Below are 17965 nucleotides of genomic sequence, written 5' to 3'. Positions count from 1 at the left end.
TATCCATTGATACTTCCTCTCTTGTATGTGAATCCTTGATGCATATAGGTCCGGACTCAACTATGGTACCGCCGAGTTTCATGAACGGGTGTATAAAAGTCACTGCCGGGTTGAGGATAAAACCAAGTGGTAGTCCTACATTCCTGGCCTCGGAGTGTCCTGTTTTCTTAGTTATCATACTTTTTATTTTTATTTTTTACCAATGTCCGCATACTCCGGCTACAGATGTCCCTCACCATATAGGTGAGCACGGCATATCTGATGATCAGATCGGTCAGTCGAATGGATCTGATTGCGCACATCTGATTATAGACAAAATGCAGTGACCGACCGAACGATGGACCATGTCCAAGAATTACCGTATACTAATCGAGCCCAAGCGCATGTAAAAGAAATAAAGGTATACCATGCAGCGCCCGGTGTTCATCATTCCAGTTCATGTAATATCGTACCATGTCATAATAATACCCCCTATTCCAAATTACCGTACAGCACAGCGCTCAGTATGCTCCTTCCTATTGTCACTAAGAGTGGTGAATGACGCCCCCACAAGGAAAAAAGCCACTTTTAAACACCGTGGTCTGAAATTCCCAGAAAGACAAGGGGATGAAAGAGAGGCAAGAAAAACATGATGCTCTTGAGTCACTAAACAGAGGAACTACATTTCTCCAACTAACCCTTTTCTTTTTCTTCAACAATGAGACTCCAAGAATCCGGGCGCTCGCCCTTCACTTGCCCCTCCCACAAGGTTGATAGAAGCAAAATCAACAGGTATGGCATCCATATCCCCCCTTCCCTTTATCTGTCCAGTTACATAACAAGAGAGTTGCTAATTCTAAGACAATAATGATGCCGTAGCGACGACAAGGAAAAATAAGACAACGACCCAAGAGCGCCCCTCACCAATACCCTATCCCACATCCACTATGAGAACCAACGCCTGGCCGCGTTGTGGCGTTCCACTGGCATGGAAGCCAAAACCTGAGCCGCCGAGCCGCCGGCCATAGCCAAAAGGCTCTTGGTAGCGGTAACAACCCTTTCCGCAGTCTGGCCTTGGATGGTCTCCGCATCAAGAGCTCTAACAACGTAGTCAAAAATTTGAGGAACGTTACCGAGAACGGCGGCGTTCTTTCTAGATATGGCGTTAACAGGGCATTCAAACAAATTCTCACTAAGCACATACCCTTCAATCAACTGCACTAGGAACGAGTAGGCATACGGCGCAGCCTCATCATCGTTAACAACGGGCAAAGTCCCAACCCAGGCCTGGACAACAGCCTGTACGTCCCCCACTTTGCTGGAATTGAAGTGAAGAACTTTGGCGATGGAAGCGCAGGCGTTCTCGGTCGCAAAAACGTGATCCTCCTGCCTGCCCTGGGGGTGTCGAGTGACTTCGAAAAGCTTTGGAATTGTGGCTGCAACAAACTCGGAGAACATCGGGCCCCCATTCTTGGCGGCAATGCCCACACCATAGGCTGCGGCTTGCCGGTTGGCAGCAATCGGGTCAGACAGGCCGTTTATGAGTGGCTGAACAAAGTGGTTTTGATACTTCCAGGCCTCGGGTCCGCAAAACTCCAGAACATCATCCATAATACAGAGCGCCCATTGTCGCTGCGTAGGGTCTGGGCTGGTAATAAAGGCATCGTAGAATGGTAGCAATCGCTCCCAGTGTTGGAGGAATGAGATACCCTGGTGCTTGAAGATAGTGTGAAAAGACTTGTTCATATCAGACAACAGGGTTTGGTCATCCTCAATGGCATACAAAGCGTCCTCATTGTCCTCTCTTTCCTCCTCGGGCTTTTGAGCCTCTTCGAGACGAACCTGCACTCTTTGTTGGTACTCCCGGAGAGCGCCATCTGCGGCATTGATGAAGGTAGACATAGCCTCCGCGGGCAAACAGTTCTGGCCAATCACCTCAACCGACTCGTAGAAACACTGGTAAAGCTCGGCTAATGTGTCGACTGCTGGCTCGGTGGCTAGGACATCGAGTATTTTCGCAAGAGTTAGCTGCCAAACTTCCACTAATTGAGCGGAACCTGGACCGTGGGCCTTCTTGATAGAATTGAGGAGTTGAGGGACAAGTCGAGCGGAAGCAACCCGAACCGCATCATTGAAGAAAAAGCTCAACCCTGGGATAGCAATATCCCTCATAACTGACTGGACGTATGGCTCAAATGCAGCCTCTAGTTGTTGAGCGTAGATCACCAAAAGCTCAATTGCCATATATTTGTCATCCAAAGCTGATGTTTTGATTCCAATGTATTTTCCGCGAACAGGAACAAGCTCCCATCCTTCCTCCTGCTCAATTTGTGCCACATGTTCATCATCTGCCACGAAACGGGTTAGCAAGCCGACGGCAAATTAATAAAGTGGAGCTATTACCGTCAAGAAGTTGGACGTCTGCCTTAGCACTTGCAAGCTCTAGGAGGGGAGGCATGACAGCAGGAAGGTATGAAAGGAAATCATTGCCCATTACACGGCACATACGGCCCCAGCAATGAAGGAGGTATGACCCCTGTGGATCGTCAGGGTCGGTAACATTCTCTGTAAAAGTTTAGCATTGAGAGCGTATAGGGGGGGGGGGATTACGAACGTTGAATACGTCCAAGCACCTGGACAAGTTGAACCGCATCATTACCAAGTCTCTCACGCCCCACTGCAAGGGCAATCAAAGTAGCGCATTCCATAGCTTTTGCGCTAAGTAGACGAAGATCCTTTGACTCAGGGTCCTGAGGGCGATTCAAGACGTTGAATAGCAAAGGCATCAAGGTATCATAGTACCTAGAAAACGCAACTTCCGCAGAATCGGCGATGGTAGCAATGGTGGAGAGTGCCTGCTCCTGGACGTAACGTTTCTGGTCATTGTGCAACAGTTCCAACAAACGTCGAAGCAAGTCATCGAGATAGGGCTCAAGGACTTCCTTCTCGGCTTCTTCGCAGAAATTGACCAGAGCGGCAGCCGCATGCGATTGGACTCTGCCAGCAAGTAAATTAGTATTCGAAAGCGCCTCTGGCGAATCTTTGTCCTACCTTGGCTCAGGAGACTCAAGGACCGGTATTATATTGGTAAGAACGATGCTATGATATCTCTCTTGCATAATACCGGCAAAATCCGTGCTCATCTGCCCTAACGCATTACACCCAGCCCATCTCACTCGTGGGTGAGGATCTCTCAAAGCGGGAACAACCAGATCCAAGATCTTGTCTAACTCGGCTTCCATCATATCCCTGCAGCCTTCCGAGATAGCCGAGATAGCCATCAGGGCAGCATGTCGATCACGCCACGCAGAGGAAGTCATCATTCTTGGAAGCCATTGGAAAGTGGGCGCAAGAAGAACAGATCCACCCAATTTGTTAGCAAGACGGTCCATGCATTGCTCGCCGGCGACGTGGTTGAGGTCGCTTTCGTCCATATCAAGCTAGAGAAAGAATCACAAAGTCAGCTACCTTGACATATAAACAGATATCCAAAGTAAAACGCCTACATCATCAGATTCATTCCATTCCGAAGCGTCATCATCATCAGTTCCTATATCCGTCATCAAGCTCAAACACTGCGTAACCATCTCAGAGGTGTAGAGTGGGTCTTTTTTGCACATGTTAGGCGCATTATCTGCAAATGTAGCCAGCAATTCCAATGCGTTCTGCCTTGCGGAATCCGTCAGATCCTTATCCTGCACTACCGAAATTCCAAACTTGACAACATTGTTGAACAAGGGCTTGAACATTAGCGGGGCGACCTCAGCAAGGTCAATGAGGGCCATGAGTGCTCTCGAGAGATTATCTGAATCTTGTGAATCCTTTATGGGCACCAAAATGTTGAGGATATGGGTAAGAAGCGGGTAAAACGTCTTTTGCGCCGCCTTCTTAATCGATCTGAAGAAGGCTGAAAATGCCTCCATCGCAGCAATCCGGACCCCCAAATCATCATCCCCGAACCCAGTGACGAATACCCCTTGGACAGCCTCACTGTGCTGCTTCTCGATGATCCCGGGTGTAGTAGCAAATATCCTGAAAGCTGATTCCCGATGGCTAGGATCTAGATGCTTGCTAGCCAGGAAAAGAGCATGTAAAAGTTCCGGCCATGATTCTTCTACACAAGGGTAAAAAAAAAAAATTTGTCAGAATAGATAACTTTTGAGGGGAGAAGTTGAGACAGGTGAAAATTGATTCCGAACAACTTATAGGCCGAGGACCCGATAGCACTGGGCAGAAGAGAAAACATACCCGCATCACTCAGCTGTCTAGCCACCTCAGCTACGGCGTCGCCAGTCTTGTTTCTGGCGGCCTTGTCCGTTTCCTCCGAAAAGCAACCAAGCAAAACATTCCTAATGTAGATTTTAATTTCGGGGGCCAATGATAGGAACAATTCACTAGGCTGATTATCCTTTGTTGATGATTTGCTGGCCATCCGCCGGAACAAGACGGCAGCAAAGGAACGTTTCTATGTACCACTCCCAACCAAATGGGGGGGAAAAATCAGCCCAACCACCAGGCAAAAAAAAAAAAACTGTAACTAAATAAGTTGAAAATGAAAGCGGAATCATGCGTTGCCATCGACATGGCCACATGTTGTAATGTTTATGTTTTGGTGTGATTCAAGAAGAAGAAAAAAACCCAGAATCCAACTTCAGGGGTCAAGTGGGGAAGAGAGGCGATCATGAGGGAGATGATGAACTTACAGCAGGATTATCCGCCCCCCGCACCTGTTCCGCGAGACCAGAAAGTAGCAAATCGGGCCTTGCCAGAATCCAATCATTATTCAAGCTCTTCTCGGCCTCGCTTCGAATGCTATTATCGCTGGACTCCAAGCCCAAGAGGAGTTGCTGGAGGCTCTCCACGACACCGTGGGGCAGTTGGGACATGGCACACGTAGAGGCGGAACGACGTACTGGAGAAAGGAAAGAGTTTTTAAAGGAAAAAGGTGAAAAAAAAGAGGAGCAGAGAACCAAACGGTCTATATCCTTAAACGAAACCAGATGCGCGAAGAGACACTGGAAGAGTGGTTGTTGTTGCGGTAGTGAGGGAGCGACGGAGGAGAATGTTGGCGAAGACAAGAGTTGTGAAATATGTGTTTCAGCGAGAGTTTCTCTGCTGTGGTAGTGGGACTAGCGGGGAGACGAGAGGGAAGTAAAGAAAGAAAAGAAAGAGGGCGAGACTAACACAACCCTCTCCTGCCCTTCACCTCCGTTCCGTAAGGTTAGGTGTGGAAATTATTGAGGAATTCTCGATGAGTAACGAGGGTGTAAATAAGGCGGGGCAGCTTAAAAAAGGTTACTCAAAGAACTCGCTGCGATACCTTCAAAACTACCGGTATGTTGTTGTGCTCCAGTTTTGCTCGTTTACAGTAAAATCTTGGCGACAAATGAAACCGACACCCACCGGGCCCTTCCATATAAAATGCTCATTCTCGACAGTCGGCTACTCACTGCCATAGGTCTAACCTCAGAAAAATCTAGTGATTTTTTAGGAAGCACAGCCTGCATGGGGATTCACATGAAGGCTATGTCATAGAAACCATTCTAAAAACCCCAAGCACCAGAGTTCGGACAACATGTCCAAAAACACTGCCAGGATGGGCAATTTGCATGTCTCTTGGCGTTGCTCTTACAAGTACTGCTCCATCACTGACGAGCTCATGTATATGGTTCCGCTCATGATAAACCCTCCCTCAGTCTACTGAGTATAAAACAATCATTCAAAAAAGTAGACCAGCAAGACATTAAATTTTTCAGAAATACGTTCCTATCAGCTACAGGCTAACTTATTCTAGAGCTAGTGGAAGCACTCCCGCAAGTACTTCAATAGTCTCATATAACTAGTCCACTTTTTTCTCATATATTCTTGATAGTTTCGTATAGGTAGAAATATATAAGCATTACTCTTATAGTTGCTCGGCCTGTTGCTTTTATCCTCTGATATTTTATATAGTTTAGTACTAAGCCCTGTAGTTAAACTTGAAAGATGATGCTTTGTAAATGTTTTATATGGTACCCCCAGATCCTTGAGACAAAAGGTCATTATATCAAATTATGTTTATCATACTTGAGATCAAATTTGGCATTTTTTCTAATTTATACACCTATGGGCCTCAATATAGTCCCTTTACAATTCGGGTTCGTCCAGTTCTAAGGTTCAAATTAACCTTTTCCCAAACCTACATTTTTATTTTTATTTTTAAGGTATCATAATAATATTATCATACATTTTGTTGGTTTATCACGAGCGAAACCATATATCACACACAATCGGCGAATCTGATAAGCTAAATTAGCGGTGCTGAAATCTACATAAATTTAATAAATTCTAACGGACAGAATTCGTATTGCTCGTTACAGGGCTGAAATCTGAGAGAGAAGAAAGAAAGAAAGAAACGAGAGGATGTGAAATGCTAGGTGGGGATGTCACAATCATTGATGTTGATAGTGAAAAGAAAAGAAAGAAAAAACTTTAAAAAAAGGAGGGGCAACAAGAGAAGGCAAAACGCAGGCTATGAAGGTAAAGAAAAACAAACAAAGGAGAATGAATTACAGGTGTATTGCTGACACAACATCCAGCGACGAGACAGAAATGAGAAAAAAATAAAAATTGGAGAGGCTTTGGGCCATGTAAACCACTATAAGCGCTACCTCCGAAAAACCATTGATGGGTATCGGCCCTTGTCGATCTCAATTGGGCATATCCAGATGAAAATATAACAACCCAGTGGGAATGAGCAAGAACAATACATATCTACGCAACCTTAAAATGTCAGACAATCTCGATGCTTGTGGTTTCCCGCAAAACGAGGCCTATCCCACCCATCTGCTTTAAAGAAAAGAAAAAAAGTGTAAAAAAGCACCTCAGTAACAGCCTTGTTTATAGTGGAACAACTAACTAAACCCATCCGACTGTCTTAGCGGAGATTCTCTCATGCCCCCTATTTTCTAGACACGGCAAAAACGCCAACAATTACCACAGCCAAGGTGACGAGAGCCCCGGGCAAGAGCAGCTCGTTCGGAACACCAGGTATAACCTCCGGTTGAACGGGGGCCAAGGCTGGAATCTGGGATACTGCATTTTTCTTTGCTTTTCTATGTGCCACTATCTCTTCTTCTTCCTCACTTGATTCCTCAGTATCCTCCTCTTCATGTCTGCGTCTTCGTCTGCTATGAAGGATTGGTTCAGTAGGAGTGTCGATAACTGGTTTTGGTTCGGCGGTAGCAATGACGGCTGGGGAATCTGGATCATGAACGTATAAGTCAACCTTATCCCTCCCCCCATTCCTGGCCATCTCAATCGCATCAATCAAATCCCTATCGGAAGTAATGGAAACTATGTCGCCCTCGCTATCCACGTAGCTCATGGCAAACCCCTGTTTCTCAAGTTTTCCATCCGCGCCAAATTCAGGTTCTCCGCCAACATTTTGAACTTCGCTTCCAAGTTTCTGGACAACAGCTGCGAGAAGTTCTATCAGACCGCCGCTTGCAGCAACCTGGCAACGATGCATACGCCCGCTAGGAGCCTTAAATTTGAAGGGGAACGGAGCATCAAGGGGATTGGAATGTTGTTGGTACATGACTACAGAAGTTGGGGGGGAACCGCCGTGGTGAGATGCAGAGTCGGTAGGGAGAATAGCACTACTATCATGGCGGTCCGTGGACGTTCCGGATGCATGTCTAGAACCTCTGATAGGCGAGTCGGGTTGATGAGGACGGATGGGCGGGCCGGTATGTCTAGTACCGTCCGAAACAGCAGATTCAGTATCATTGTCAAGCGACATCCAGAATTTGTTCCACGCAGGACCTTCGCTATCAGTTGTGCCCATGGAATTGATCTATACACCCATATTAGTGGAAGATCACAAATTACGTGAATCACATCCTAGCACCTGCTCTAGAGTGGCATAGGTCAATTTCAACACATCGACCATGCCGACAATCTCCGCTGCTTCGTTCATAACCGGAAGATTCAGATAGTGACCATCTATCCAAATAGATATCAGTTTCCTCAAACCTCAACAAAGGCTAAAAATAATTTCCACTCACCATGCATTTTTCTCAAGGCAGCCTGGATACTCATATCCATCGGGGCGAAATCGGGATGAGGAGTCATAACTCTAACCACACTGCAATTCGCAGGATCTAATCCAGCGGCGATCACTCTCAAGACCACATCTTTACTCGTAAAGATACCAGTGATACTGCCGCTGTCCTGAACCAACACAGCAGTTGTGTGATTTTCCTTCATCATAGCTGCTGCATCCTTCACAGTAGTTCTTACGCTAACGACGGTAGGTGGGTTTCCATCCAATACCGACTGCAAATCTGGACCAGACATCTTCTGTCGCAATGCTTCCACATAATGAATAATTTGCTGTGGTTGAGAAGAGCCCAGTTCTGATTGCACGCCTTCCAGGGCATCGTAAAGCTTTCTAGACGACGCATACGCTCTCTCCAATTTTTCCATAGCCTCATAGAAACACTTTGTGATATCTAGAATTCCAGAAATATCTTGGTTCTCATCCATGACGGGCAAATGACGAAACCCTTTGCGAACCATCAAATCCAAGGCGTCAGTAGCAGAAGTATCGGTACGAGCACAGAGAGGATTCTTGGTCATGATTTGGGCAATGGTCACATCCCTCGCATTAACCCCGGCGCCAACAACACGGAAGGCAAGATCCTTCGCGGTAAAGATACCAGAGATACGATCTTCATCATCGGTAACAAGAACACAATCCTCACGCTTTGCAGCCATAATTTGAGCCGCCTCAGCAACAGTTGTGTTGGGCTTTATCTGGAGAGCCTGGGATGGGCGAAGGGCCATAACGGTTCCCGGGGCAACCTTACGGGTGTGACGAGCACGCGAAACCGTGTGCTTCTTTTTGTTGAGATCATTTTCAATTTTGCGACGGATAGCCTACACGCGTTTAAATATCAAGCTTTTAGTATATCATATAGATAATCAAATGAGGATAGCGGGGCAGCATTTGAGATGAAAATAGCGATTTTGATGAGATAACGATGAGGGGGGGGGGCTAGTCCGCCTAAATACCTCGTCCCTCTTGCTCTGTCTCTTCCTGCTATCACTGACGCTGGAACCGGCTTCGGAGTGTGCGGGGCCACCGGGACTGGGAGCAGGCACAGGGATCCCTGGGCCAGATGGTGTTGGAGGGAAGTTAGGTGTCGCCCCTCTGCCCGGCGGAGCAGTTCTTGGATTACCTCTGTAAGTTCCCCCGGCGGTCGACATTATGAAGGTTTGTGTTTGCGATAAAGGCGATCAGCGGAATGGGGGATGAGTAGGTGTTTAGGGGAGGGACGGATAATGGAAAGAGTGTTTGAGAGCGCGAAGTATGATATGTCAGGTGGGTGTGATAATGGAGTAGGGCTCGGGATCAGTCGGGGGGAGGGGAGATTTTGTGTTGTCGTTGCACAACCCTTTCTTTTACTTGGTAAGGGCCGTGCTCTGGCAGTTGTCGTCTTCTCCCACTCCTTCCTGTCCTTCCCATCCTCTTAATTATTAAATCATCCCTTAATTCTTGGCGCGCTCTCAGCGTTCCCTTTGACCGTCATTCTATGGTAGTCTAGAATACTGCTGTGCCTGCCTTAAACTGTTGAGGGGTAGCTTCTCTTACCGGTAGGCCTTCTACACGAGTATCAAGAAACCTCTTGTCTGGTGTACTTAATATTATTTTATCTCATCTCAAATATAATATCTTAAAAGCGTTGTATTATTTCTGCCTTGACATTGAAACGCATCACAATCACTGCAGCCATTGCACCCAAAGTCGCCCAGTAGAAATGCCAGACCCGAGAAGAGGGAAGAGTGGGTTCTACGCTACGGTGCCTATTCGCCCATTCATTTCCGAACCACCCACATCCATTGTCTTTGCAACCATGGCGATTCATCGTCGTCATGCATTCCATCTCTCTAACATGCCCCGCACCGCACTGCGCACATCTCGTGATGCCGCGGGTATGCACCAGCAGATACAACGGACGATAAATAACCCTAGCTCATGATACCGATATGCAACCCCTCCGATCCATTGCGAAGATAATAATATACAAATAGAAAAAAATTACTTTTCGAACTGCTAATGATGAACGAGAGAGACAAAAAAGGAAACCGCTTAGCACTAGAACACCCGATAATCCTAAATCTATTACTTTTTTCTTTTTCCTTTTCGCCAAGTTCGAACCACAAGGAAAGTAGCTTCCCCTGGAGACCCAGGAGCGATATCATATTCTCCCCGTCACAGGTAAGAGAATTGGCACAATATGTTTGGTCAAGTTAAAGCCAAACAAACTGATCGCCCATAGAACCACTAGGACGAATATTGGGAATAGCATTATTTCCGTATGATGCAGAAAGGGAAGTGCTATTGATACGATAACAAACAAGTCAGTCACCAACCCCTTATTTGAGGAAGAATTTGACAGCGGTTTACCATTGTATCCCAGGAAGGTTATAACACAATAGAATGAGAATGCAATCAGATATAAGGAGTTCCCCAGGAATATCGATATCCTATTCACTGTATTAGGAGGCTACCAGCCAAGGTGTAGAACAGATAAGACTTACCAGTAATCCTTTGTCAATATCGGCATCATCAAGAATTGTATAACGTACCTATTTCCAAAGAGCTATTAGCAAAGCCGTCCTATGCCCGAGTAATTGAGAGCCACCATCACGGTTAGAGGGCTTACAAGAAAACCCAAACCGGAAAGAAGGCTCTGACGCCTATCTCGAGACAGTACATGAATTCCATCTCTCCTTCACCGGCCACAACACCAGCCCTTCCAAGGCCACCCGTTCCCGGCACTTTCAGAAACCTCCCGCACATTATGTAGCCTGTCGATGCGAATATCACGGAAGTGAGCAAAAAGTGCAGAAATACTAGCGAAAATATCAATCTCATGATCGAAGCGAATGCTGGAGTATATGCGAGCCCCCAGGCAAGGGAAGTGAGTGTTAGGAAAAATGTGAGGAGAACGATGAAAGACGGGTCATCGCGAGACCAGGTATTTTTCGTTTCTAAAGAGGGCAAACACGTTAGATTGATCGTAGGATTGACATCAATCAGGGAGGTGAGATGTACGTTTCTAAGAAACCCGTCGGTCAATAACGTTCTCTATAGCACATCGAACCGGGATTTCCTACATGATAGTATATTGTTCGGATGACTTTCTTAGGAGCCATTATCAGATATGTCATTTCCCAGATCGCCATCTTCAGTCAGGACCACCGTGTCCGTTAGCCACCACCGCCTCCGAGAACACCAGAAACATAGAAGTAGCAAACCTCAAAGTCCATCTGAGGGAATTTGATCATTCTTCGAAAGAACAACGGTAGTCGCGAACCCGAGCTAGAATCCGAGCGACCACCATGTCGTGGGGCAGCGATATGTGGAGCGAAGGTTGATCGCGTGGGCGGAGGTGAAGTACGGGGTGCGTACATTCTCGTCCCGGTCTTTAGGTTGTTAGGGTGTGATAGTGATAGGATACCGAGTGTTGAGAATCGTGATGACGTTGTGCAGTGATGTCTTGATGTGTCGTTGTGAAGTCGCTATCTGGAAAGTGGATGCGTGGGTGGAAGAGTGCTGAGCCCGTCGTTGAACCTCTGGATAGTTAGCGCGAGTAAGGTGGTAAATTTACGGAGCCGCAACGGGCAGCCGAAACCACAGGCACCGGCGCAAGGAGAACCGAAAACCATACGATACCGGTAGGCATACCTGCAGAGCATAATCAAACCCTTATCTCTCTCTATCCACATTTACCGTGCCGTTTCTCAGGCATTATAAATTGTACGATAAATTTCTCATTCAATTATGTATATATATGTGTGTGTGTGGGTGTGTAGAAATCAGACATTCCTACGGAGTGCCGGTAGACCATGGGGAAACTATGATCCAAACTGTGCCAGAAAAGGGGCCGACAGATGTCTGCATGTCACCATGGAGACAAGGGTTTTCCCGATTCTCCGTGGACACACTCGAGTATGATACCGTACTGTGCGAGTACAGTGGATAAAATTATTCCGGCTCCATTCGAAAAGACAGCACGTGACGTAGGTATGATACCCAGAATCGCTTTCCCCCGCAAGCCTAATCTTAAGAGGTTTAACTACCGGTACGATACCAGTAGCACAGGTCCCCTCTCGCCCACCAGCTGATCCGAGTCTCATGCACGCATTCTCTAGTAGAGTCTCTACTCGTACTGCTCGAGTGCCGGTACGAGTGATACTTCCGATCATACAGGTAACATCATCTCCCCCTTGCAACAAAGAAAGGACGGGACGTGTTGAAACTTTGAGAAGAGCTGTGGAGGTTTCCCCCTACCGGTACTGGTACTCGAGGGCCAGCACCAGCACGGTATCATACAACACCCGTGCCCGGTTTCACTAGTGAAAAAAAAAATAGGGATCAACGTGCGTGGATATGAATGGCATTGCACCGGCGAAGTCGAGCATTGATGGATCAGAGAATGTGTAACCTGCTTTGGTTGGTTGATCAGGTGCGATCGCAGTCTACTCGAGTACTCGAGTACCGATACTGTGCTGTGTATGTTGTGTGTCACATACAAACTACTAATATCAGCAGAGAGCTCTTGCGGGTGGAAGCTCTCGCCTTGAGCAGGTCGGTTCTCTCTCGGTGAGACACCGCTTTGTTTTGGAGGGTTCTCAGTAGTTTCCAATGCATGTATTGGAGTAAACAAATGACTTTAGATTACGGACCGCGGATGTATGATACGGTAAGTGATAGTTGGAGTGGGAGTTGATGATTGGGTATACTTGTATAGTCTAATTGGATAAGCAGTTGGGAGGTCAGCTACGGTAGATAGATCTGCTCGCATTATGATACTGGTACAGTACCATGCCAGCGGCCGGTTAGGTCCCTCCAGCCGGTGAAATACGGTACCGAGAGGTTGTTTATTTCTTTGGCTTACCGTATTCGCCTCCTGACATGGGTCATTGAAAGAAGCAAAGGGGGGAAACGAACAAGCTCAGTCAAATGGCAGGTCCCACGTGGTTTTTGCGACGTCGAGGAAACCCCTCCTTCCGCTCCGATCTTTTCTCTTCTGTGGTGTCGTGCTCGAGTGTGGCAATCAGGTACAGTACAGGCACATTTCTGGGCAAGCTTTGAATTCATGTGAACCCTTGTCAAATGGGGGGGGCTTTTTTCACACACAAGCTCTCCGCACATAAATTTTGATGTTGGCATCTGTGAAGACAAAATAGGGAAGGGGCGTTTCCTCTCATGGGGTTCGCTGTACCCCTAGTTTTGGACGGGGGGATTTCAACCTTGATTGAGAAATATTGTAATACGAGTACTTGTACCGTAGAGGAAGAAAAAACGTTTGTGGGGGCCTGGCTCACTTTGGCAAGTCTGTACCAGCACTGTTTGCAATCGCATGATACCGACAGTATGCATGGCCTTCCTCTGGTCCCCACTACTACTTCAGACTACTCGAGCATCGTACTCGTACAGCACTGTTCAATGACGGCGCTGCATCACACTGTAGACTAGTCATATCATACCCTACTGCCAGTGAAGATTTCCAGTTTTTCATAGGTTGGGAGCAGAGCTAGTCTAATCGTAACAAGTTTGACGGCACACCCAAAACAAACCGCCTACGGTACAGCACTACTGTATCTACCACCCGCTCGTGGAGCAAAGAGGTCAGGGCGAGTCAAAGCACCCATCGTGAACCATGGGGGGGTTTTTTCTTCTTTTCTTTCAAAATCTGACACTGTCACTCAGGAATCTGGTGTCAGGGGCAATTGATGTCCAAGAATCTGTGCGTGGAATAGCCTGGGTTATTATTATACCGACAAGCTTCTATTCGAGGTTCACCGTGTATTTAGATTGTCGCTGTCGTTCCTTCATATCAGGATTCACACAAATCGTTGCTGTGTTGCTATCAAGCAGCATTCCCTAAGGTGCTGCACCTCACAGTTCAACGAATAACCTCCTAATCGTTTTCATTGAGTCGACCTTGGTGCCAGACCCGTCTGGGTGACGAGAAACCTAATCAATCTGTGCTAGCAAAGTGCCTTGGGTGGTCGGCGCCTCAGCTTACCGGTACCGGTATTCCCTTCGGCTGTCTTTCCTTGTGCGGCGAACTGGGGAATTCTTTTCTATTCTCCCCTGTCGTGGAGGCTAGGAGACCCCGGATCCATTAAAACAACCGAAAAAGCCGACTGAGTTCGAGTGTGGGGGAACAAGAAGCTTATGAGACGAGCTGGGGGAAGTGGCAATCAGGAAAAGAAGAAAGGAGGTATACCGGTATCTGATATCTCAAACTACCCTACCGTACTCCTTCTCTCACCTATTGCTTCTACGATACCAGTACGACGAGTACGAGTACACGTACGAGTACTTGTACTAGTACAGTCTTCGTTTGGTCTGTTTTTTTTTCCCCTTCTTTTTTTCTTTTTCTCCGAAGGGTTTCTCCTGAGTCTTGTTTGCAGTCCGAGACTGTAAGACTGAACCCCTCAAAGGGACTCGACTTTGCCTCAAACCCAGCTGGGCGAAATTTGTGAAAAAAAGAGACATACCGGTACGGTATCCCGCAGACAGGCACAAAAAGCAAAGAAAACGATCACCTAACAGCTACGAGTACTGTAACAGACAGCCAATTGCGTTCCAATGATTCTGTGGATGGGAGAGAGAGATCAAGGAAAAGAGAGATAGCAGAGACAGGTCCAAAAAGCAATTGCACAGCATAGAGGATTCTGATTCGCTGCTTGCCCATCCCTATTACAGATTCCCCCCAGCGGATTCGTTAATTCACTTATCTCTCGCTCAACCAAATCTTCACCAAAGAAAAAATAAATATATATCTCCTTCCTCCGTGGTTGGATTCGCTTTCGGTCTGCACCCCCGGGCAGGTTTCAAGACTAGGCCGGCGCAGAAACAAATAGCCCAACTAAGGTTACTGCATCGTTAACAAGGCCCAATCCGTACACTGGGCAAGAAATCGAGCCCTCCACAATTATGATTCCTGTCGAGCCAAGTCTCGCTGCTTCCAGGCTACACGCGGAGAACAGCCAGAGGTTCAGACCTGCTGGCAGACTTCCCAATTCCTCGCAGTTCGCCAGTACACCTTCCTTCTCGGCGGATTCCTCCTCGTCTATGGCAATTTACGGAGTTAGGAAACCTGGCAGAGGATCCGTTTCCGGCACGGCCACATCTTCGCCTTCAAACGACGCAAGCAATAACAGAGACTCGCACGATTTACAACTCTCAATGGGCGCCGGTAGAGAGTCACTGGTTGACAACCTTCTTTTGTCATTCGACAGGCTCGGTGACGGGTCTTTAGGGCCCTTCGATACTTCCCCTTACTTCTCAACTGTTGATGAGCCAAGTGATGAAGACAACTCGTCGAATTACTCACAAACGGATCCTGTGTCGCGTGGCAGACGCTCAAATAGCACCAGCAATCATCATTCGCATATAGGCAACTTTTCAAGCACAAGTAATCCTGGGTACACCAATAGGCGAGTCGGCTCTTTTGACAATGGAGCTGATGGCTTCGGCGCCGGGTACGACTTCGGGAGAGAGTTACGCTCTCGAGGCTGCGGACTGGGCTCATCACATGGATATACAGGTGCTGCAGCTTACGATACTTATGATGCGGCGCCTCCCCCTTCCATAAGGAGTGGGCCCAGGAACCGAACACCTTCCCCACCAAGATCTCCTCGTCTTGTGCGACGTCCATCGAACAAGTCTGCGAGGAGTTTAAGGAGAGACCAGCAGCTTCAGTTTAATACACAATCCGACAACCCCATTACTCTTCCCCCCTTACCAGCCTTCGTGACCCCGACCGCGGTTACTGCGCCCATGAGTCCCTCCAACAACAAGAGCAGTGGCCGTCCTGGATTTTTTAGGCGTGTGTTTGGTGTTGGAGGAGGAAGTGGAAATAATGGCAGTTCAAGCAGCAAATCAAACGTTGCCAACCTGATCGGGCGGGAAACAGCGAATACGAATGCCAATTCACAGTCTTCGGATTCCCCGCAGTCAACCATCAACAAAAAATCATCGTTCTTTAGGCGCCGGAAGAAATCAGTCTCGGACGCAATATCGCATCCTGTAGCACCTCTGCCATTGCACTCTATGGAGCCGCTCTCGGTTGAAAACTCTCACCCGAGCCCGGCGACCTCTCTGAGCACCGCAATGAACCCCTATCTTCGGTCACCCGTAAAGTCCCCGGGCTTCGACCTGGTGAATGAGAATAATGAATCGGCATATCTTCAGAGGGGTGCGACCATCCGCACAGTTGCTTCGTCAGACCCTATATCACCTAAGCGCCCGACCTTCTTTGGGGAAAGTATGCGACACAGGGATAGCGGCAGTCATTTCAACGACGATTATAACAGCCCAGGAAATGTGTACAGGAAGGAGACAAGATATGCAAGGGGGAACGGGAATGTTGATCACAGCCCCAGCACGAGGGATGACTGGGATAGGCCTCAAACCAGTCCTTATTCCCCGAATAAACAGAGCTTTTTGCAAGATGACGAAGAAAAGGAAGTGCGGTGGCCGCCATTGGCAACAAAGTCGATTTTGTCAACTAGGCGGAGTGTTGGTAACGTCGCACTCGAGAGAGAGCGGCAGGCATCAATTGCATCGAGCTTCGATAAGCCTAGACAAGGGTCCATGGTGGCCAAAGAACAGCCCATAGCTACAATGCAAGAAATCGAGGCCCATCATGCAAAGCTTGAAAAGCAACAGAAAGAAGCGCGTGCAGGGAAGGCGCTTGAAGTCGATACAGAAAACCTGGAAAATGGGGGGAGCAGGGAAGCTGAAACATCATGGCTCAGTACCCTCACACCCGCTGCCATAGGGACGCCGACAGTCATGCTGCAGAGAGACGGTCCGGGTGAAAAGGCCGAACCTTTGCGAGGAGATGACCCAGACGGGGAAGAACCGTCAGAGGAGGAACGTGAGACGGCTAGGAGGGTGTTCAAAGGTGATGAGGAAGTAATTACTAAGGCAAGGGCCACGAGCTGGCTGGGTGAAGCGTAAGTATTCTTGATTTGTGCTTTCTAGAAGATTACTGCTAACTTAGTCTACTACTTTAGTGGAGCGACTGGGGCGAGGGTCCGTAAAGCTTATATGGAGCTGTTCGATTGGTCAGGGGTTAATATATTGTCGACTTTGCGAATTTTCTGTGGGCGCCTTGTTTTTAAAGGCGAGACACAACAAGTTGACAGGATAATGGATGCAATCGCGAAGCGGTGGTGTGAATGCAATCCTCGTCATGGGTTCAAGCTGATAGGTATGCATATGATCTCGAACTGGATATGAGTGCTAATTTTGTCCCAGATGTTGTTTTCACGATTCTTTATTCATTGCTTTTACTCAACACAGATCTACATATGGCCGATATCCCCCAGTCCCAGAAGATGACCAAGGGCCAATTCATCAAAAACACCATGAGCAGTATCCGGAGGATTGTTACTGAGGCTCCAGTGGAATCGAAACCCGTTCATCACAATACATTCCCTCCAAGGTCGCAGACACCATTTCGCCCAAATGATGACGATGACAACCCCGGAATGAGCGCAACGCCTTCCGCGACATTCCCTTTGGCCGTCCGAGAGAGGAAAATGAGCGAATCTCGCACCTCTTTAGACTTTGTCAAGGGTGCAAAGAACTCTAGTAAAGCAAGCGGGGTTGGAAATTTGAGTCCTAAGGGAGCAGGTGATCTGGGCGAGAAGATGGGTTATGATATGGATGGTGGGCTTGCTTTAGTCAAGGCTCCACTTGGTGGTGGTGGTGGTGGAATCCGAGCCTGGGAGACCCAGATTGAAACCGTGCTGAAAGACTTTTACTCGTCCGTCAAGGCGTCTGCACTCCCCCTTCATGGCGCAGCCCAGGAAAGGGTTGTTGAAACACCTCATCATAGCTCACTTGCGGTTTTTGGCTCCAACCGTTCTACGGCGATCGCCAAGCACCATTAGCAGGGCCCCCTCGGAG

General features: G+C 47.7%; 5 protein-coding genes; 2 read left to right on the top strand and 3 right to left on the bottom strand.

Moving 5' to 3' along the window:
* Positions 1-647: 647 nt before the first annotated feature.
* GSTUM_00007501001 (uncharacterized protein) lies at positions 648-4989 on the bottom strand. XM_002839467.2 has 8 exons: positions 4683-4989; positions 4228-4444; positions 3486-4093; positions 3031-3419; positions 2594-2976; positions 2383-2544; positions 1184-2327; positions 648-1132 (listed from the first exon to the last, which is right to left on the bottom strand). Exons 1-8 carry the CDS (start codon positions 4863-4865, stop codon positions 925-927), a joined length of 3294 nt encoding a protein of 1097 aa, XP_002839513.1. The 5' UTR covers positions 4866-4989; the 3' UTR covers positions 648-924.
* Positions 4990-6287: 1298 nt separating this feature from the next.
* GSTUM_00007500001 (CBS/PB1 domain-containing protein) lies at positions 6288-9336 on the bottom strand. XM_002839466.2 has 7 exons: positions 9037-9336; positions 8028-8901; positions 7871-7965; positions 7666-7816; positions 7562-7619; positions 6950-7496; positions 6288-6919 (listed from the first exon to the last, which is right to left on the bottom strand). The coding sequence occupies exons 1-7, from the start codon at positions 9229-9231 to the stop codon at positions 6911-6913; spliced, it is 1929 nt and encodes a 642-aa protein (XP_002839512.1). The 5' UTR covers positions 9232-9336; the 3' UTR covers positions 6288-6910.
* Positions 9337-10005: 669 nt separating this feature from the next.
* GSTUM_00007499001 (uncharacterized protein) lies at positions 10006-11563 on the bottom strand. XM_002839465.2 has 7 exons: positions 11287-11563; positions 11146-11214; positions 10989-11019; positions 10692-10917; positions 10567-10614; positions 10433-10512; positions 10006-10363 (listed from the first exon to the last, which is right to left on the bottom strand). The coding sequence occupies exons 1-7, from the start codon at positions 11440-11442 to the stop codon at positions 10224-10226; spliced, it is 750 nt and encodes a 249-aa protein (XP_002839511.1). The 5' UTR covers positions 11443-11563; the 3' UTR covers positions 10006-10223.
* A 359-nt stretch (positions 11564-11922) lies between these two features.
* Positions 11923-13164, top strand: GSTUM_00007498001 (uncharacterized protein; the record flags this gene model as incomplete). XM_002839464.2 has 2 exons in its annotated part: positions 11923-12734; positions 12800-13164. One exon carries the CDS (start codon positions 11923-11925, stop codon positions 12154-12156), a length of 234 nt encoding a protein of 77 aa, XP_002839510.1. The 3' UTR covers positions 12157-12734; positions 12800-13164.
* Positions 13165-16159: 2995 nt separating this feature from the next.
* The window catches only part of GSTUM_00007497001 (uncharacterized protein), a gene marked incomplete at its 5' end in the record, with an annotated part of 3448 nt that continues 1642 nt past the window's right edge, over positions 16160-17965 (top strand). Inside the window, 4 exons of the mRNA XM_002839463.2 lie at positions 16160-17007; positions 17068-17264; positions 17312-17625; positions 17704-17904. Coding sequence (XP_002839509.1) covers positions 16160-17007; positions 17068-17264; positions 17312-17625; positions 17704-17904 — 1560 coding nt within the window. The remainder of the gene's footprint in view (positions 17008-17067; positions 17265-17311; positions 17626-17703; positions 17905-17965) is intronic.

Source organism: Tuber melanosporum, assembly GCF_000151645.1.
Source record: "Tuber melanosporum whole genome shotgun sequence assembly, scaffold_36, strain Mel28".
Lineage (NCBI taxonomy): Eukaryota > Fungi > Ascomycota > Pezizomycetes > Pezizales > Tuberaceae > Tuber > Tuber melanosporum.
Note: the sequence above shows the minus strand (reverse complement) of the source record. Positions and strands in the feature narration are given on the sequence as shown.

Bases quoted from the DNA above. Each gene is read 5' to 3' on its own strand.
- GSTUM_00007501001 (XM_002839467.2), bottom strand. From the start codon at position 4,865: ATGTCCCAACTGCCCCACGGTGTCGTGGAGAGCCTCCAGCAACTCCTC. The intron at 4,445-4,682 runs GTAAGTTCATCA...AGTGGTACATAG, and splicing joins GGGGGGCGGATAATCCTGCT to AAACGTTCCTTTGCTGCCGT. The intron at 3,420-3,485 runs GTAGGCGTTTTA...TTCTTTCTCTAG, and splicing joins AATGGAATGAATCTGATGAT to CTTGATATGGACGAAAGCGA.
- GSTUM_00007500001 (XM_002839466.2), bottom strand. From the start codon at position 9,231: ATGTCGACCGCCGGGGGAACTTACAGAGGTAATCCAAGAACTGCTCCG. The intron at 8,902-9,036 runs GTATTTAGGCGG...AAACGCGTGTAG, and splicing joins GACAGAGCAAGAGGGACGAG to GCTATCCGTCGCAAAATTGA. The intron at 7,497-7,561 runs GTCATGTACCAA...TAAGGCTCCTAG, and splicing joins GTTCCCCCCCAACTTCTGTA to CGGGCGTATGCATCGTTGCC.
- GSTUM_00007499001 (XM_002839465.2), bottom strand. From the start codon at position 11,442: ATGTACGCACCCCGTACTTCACCTCCGCCCACGCGATCAACCTTCGCT. The intron at 11,215-11,286 runs GTTTGCTACTTC...TCCTGACTGAAG, and splicing joins TCCCTCAGATGGACTTTGAG to ATGGCGATCTGGGAAATGAC. The intron at 10,918-10,988 runs GTCTTTCATCGT...CATATACTCCAG, and splicing joins ACCTGGTCTCGCGATGACCC to CATTCGCTTCGATCATGAGA.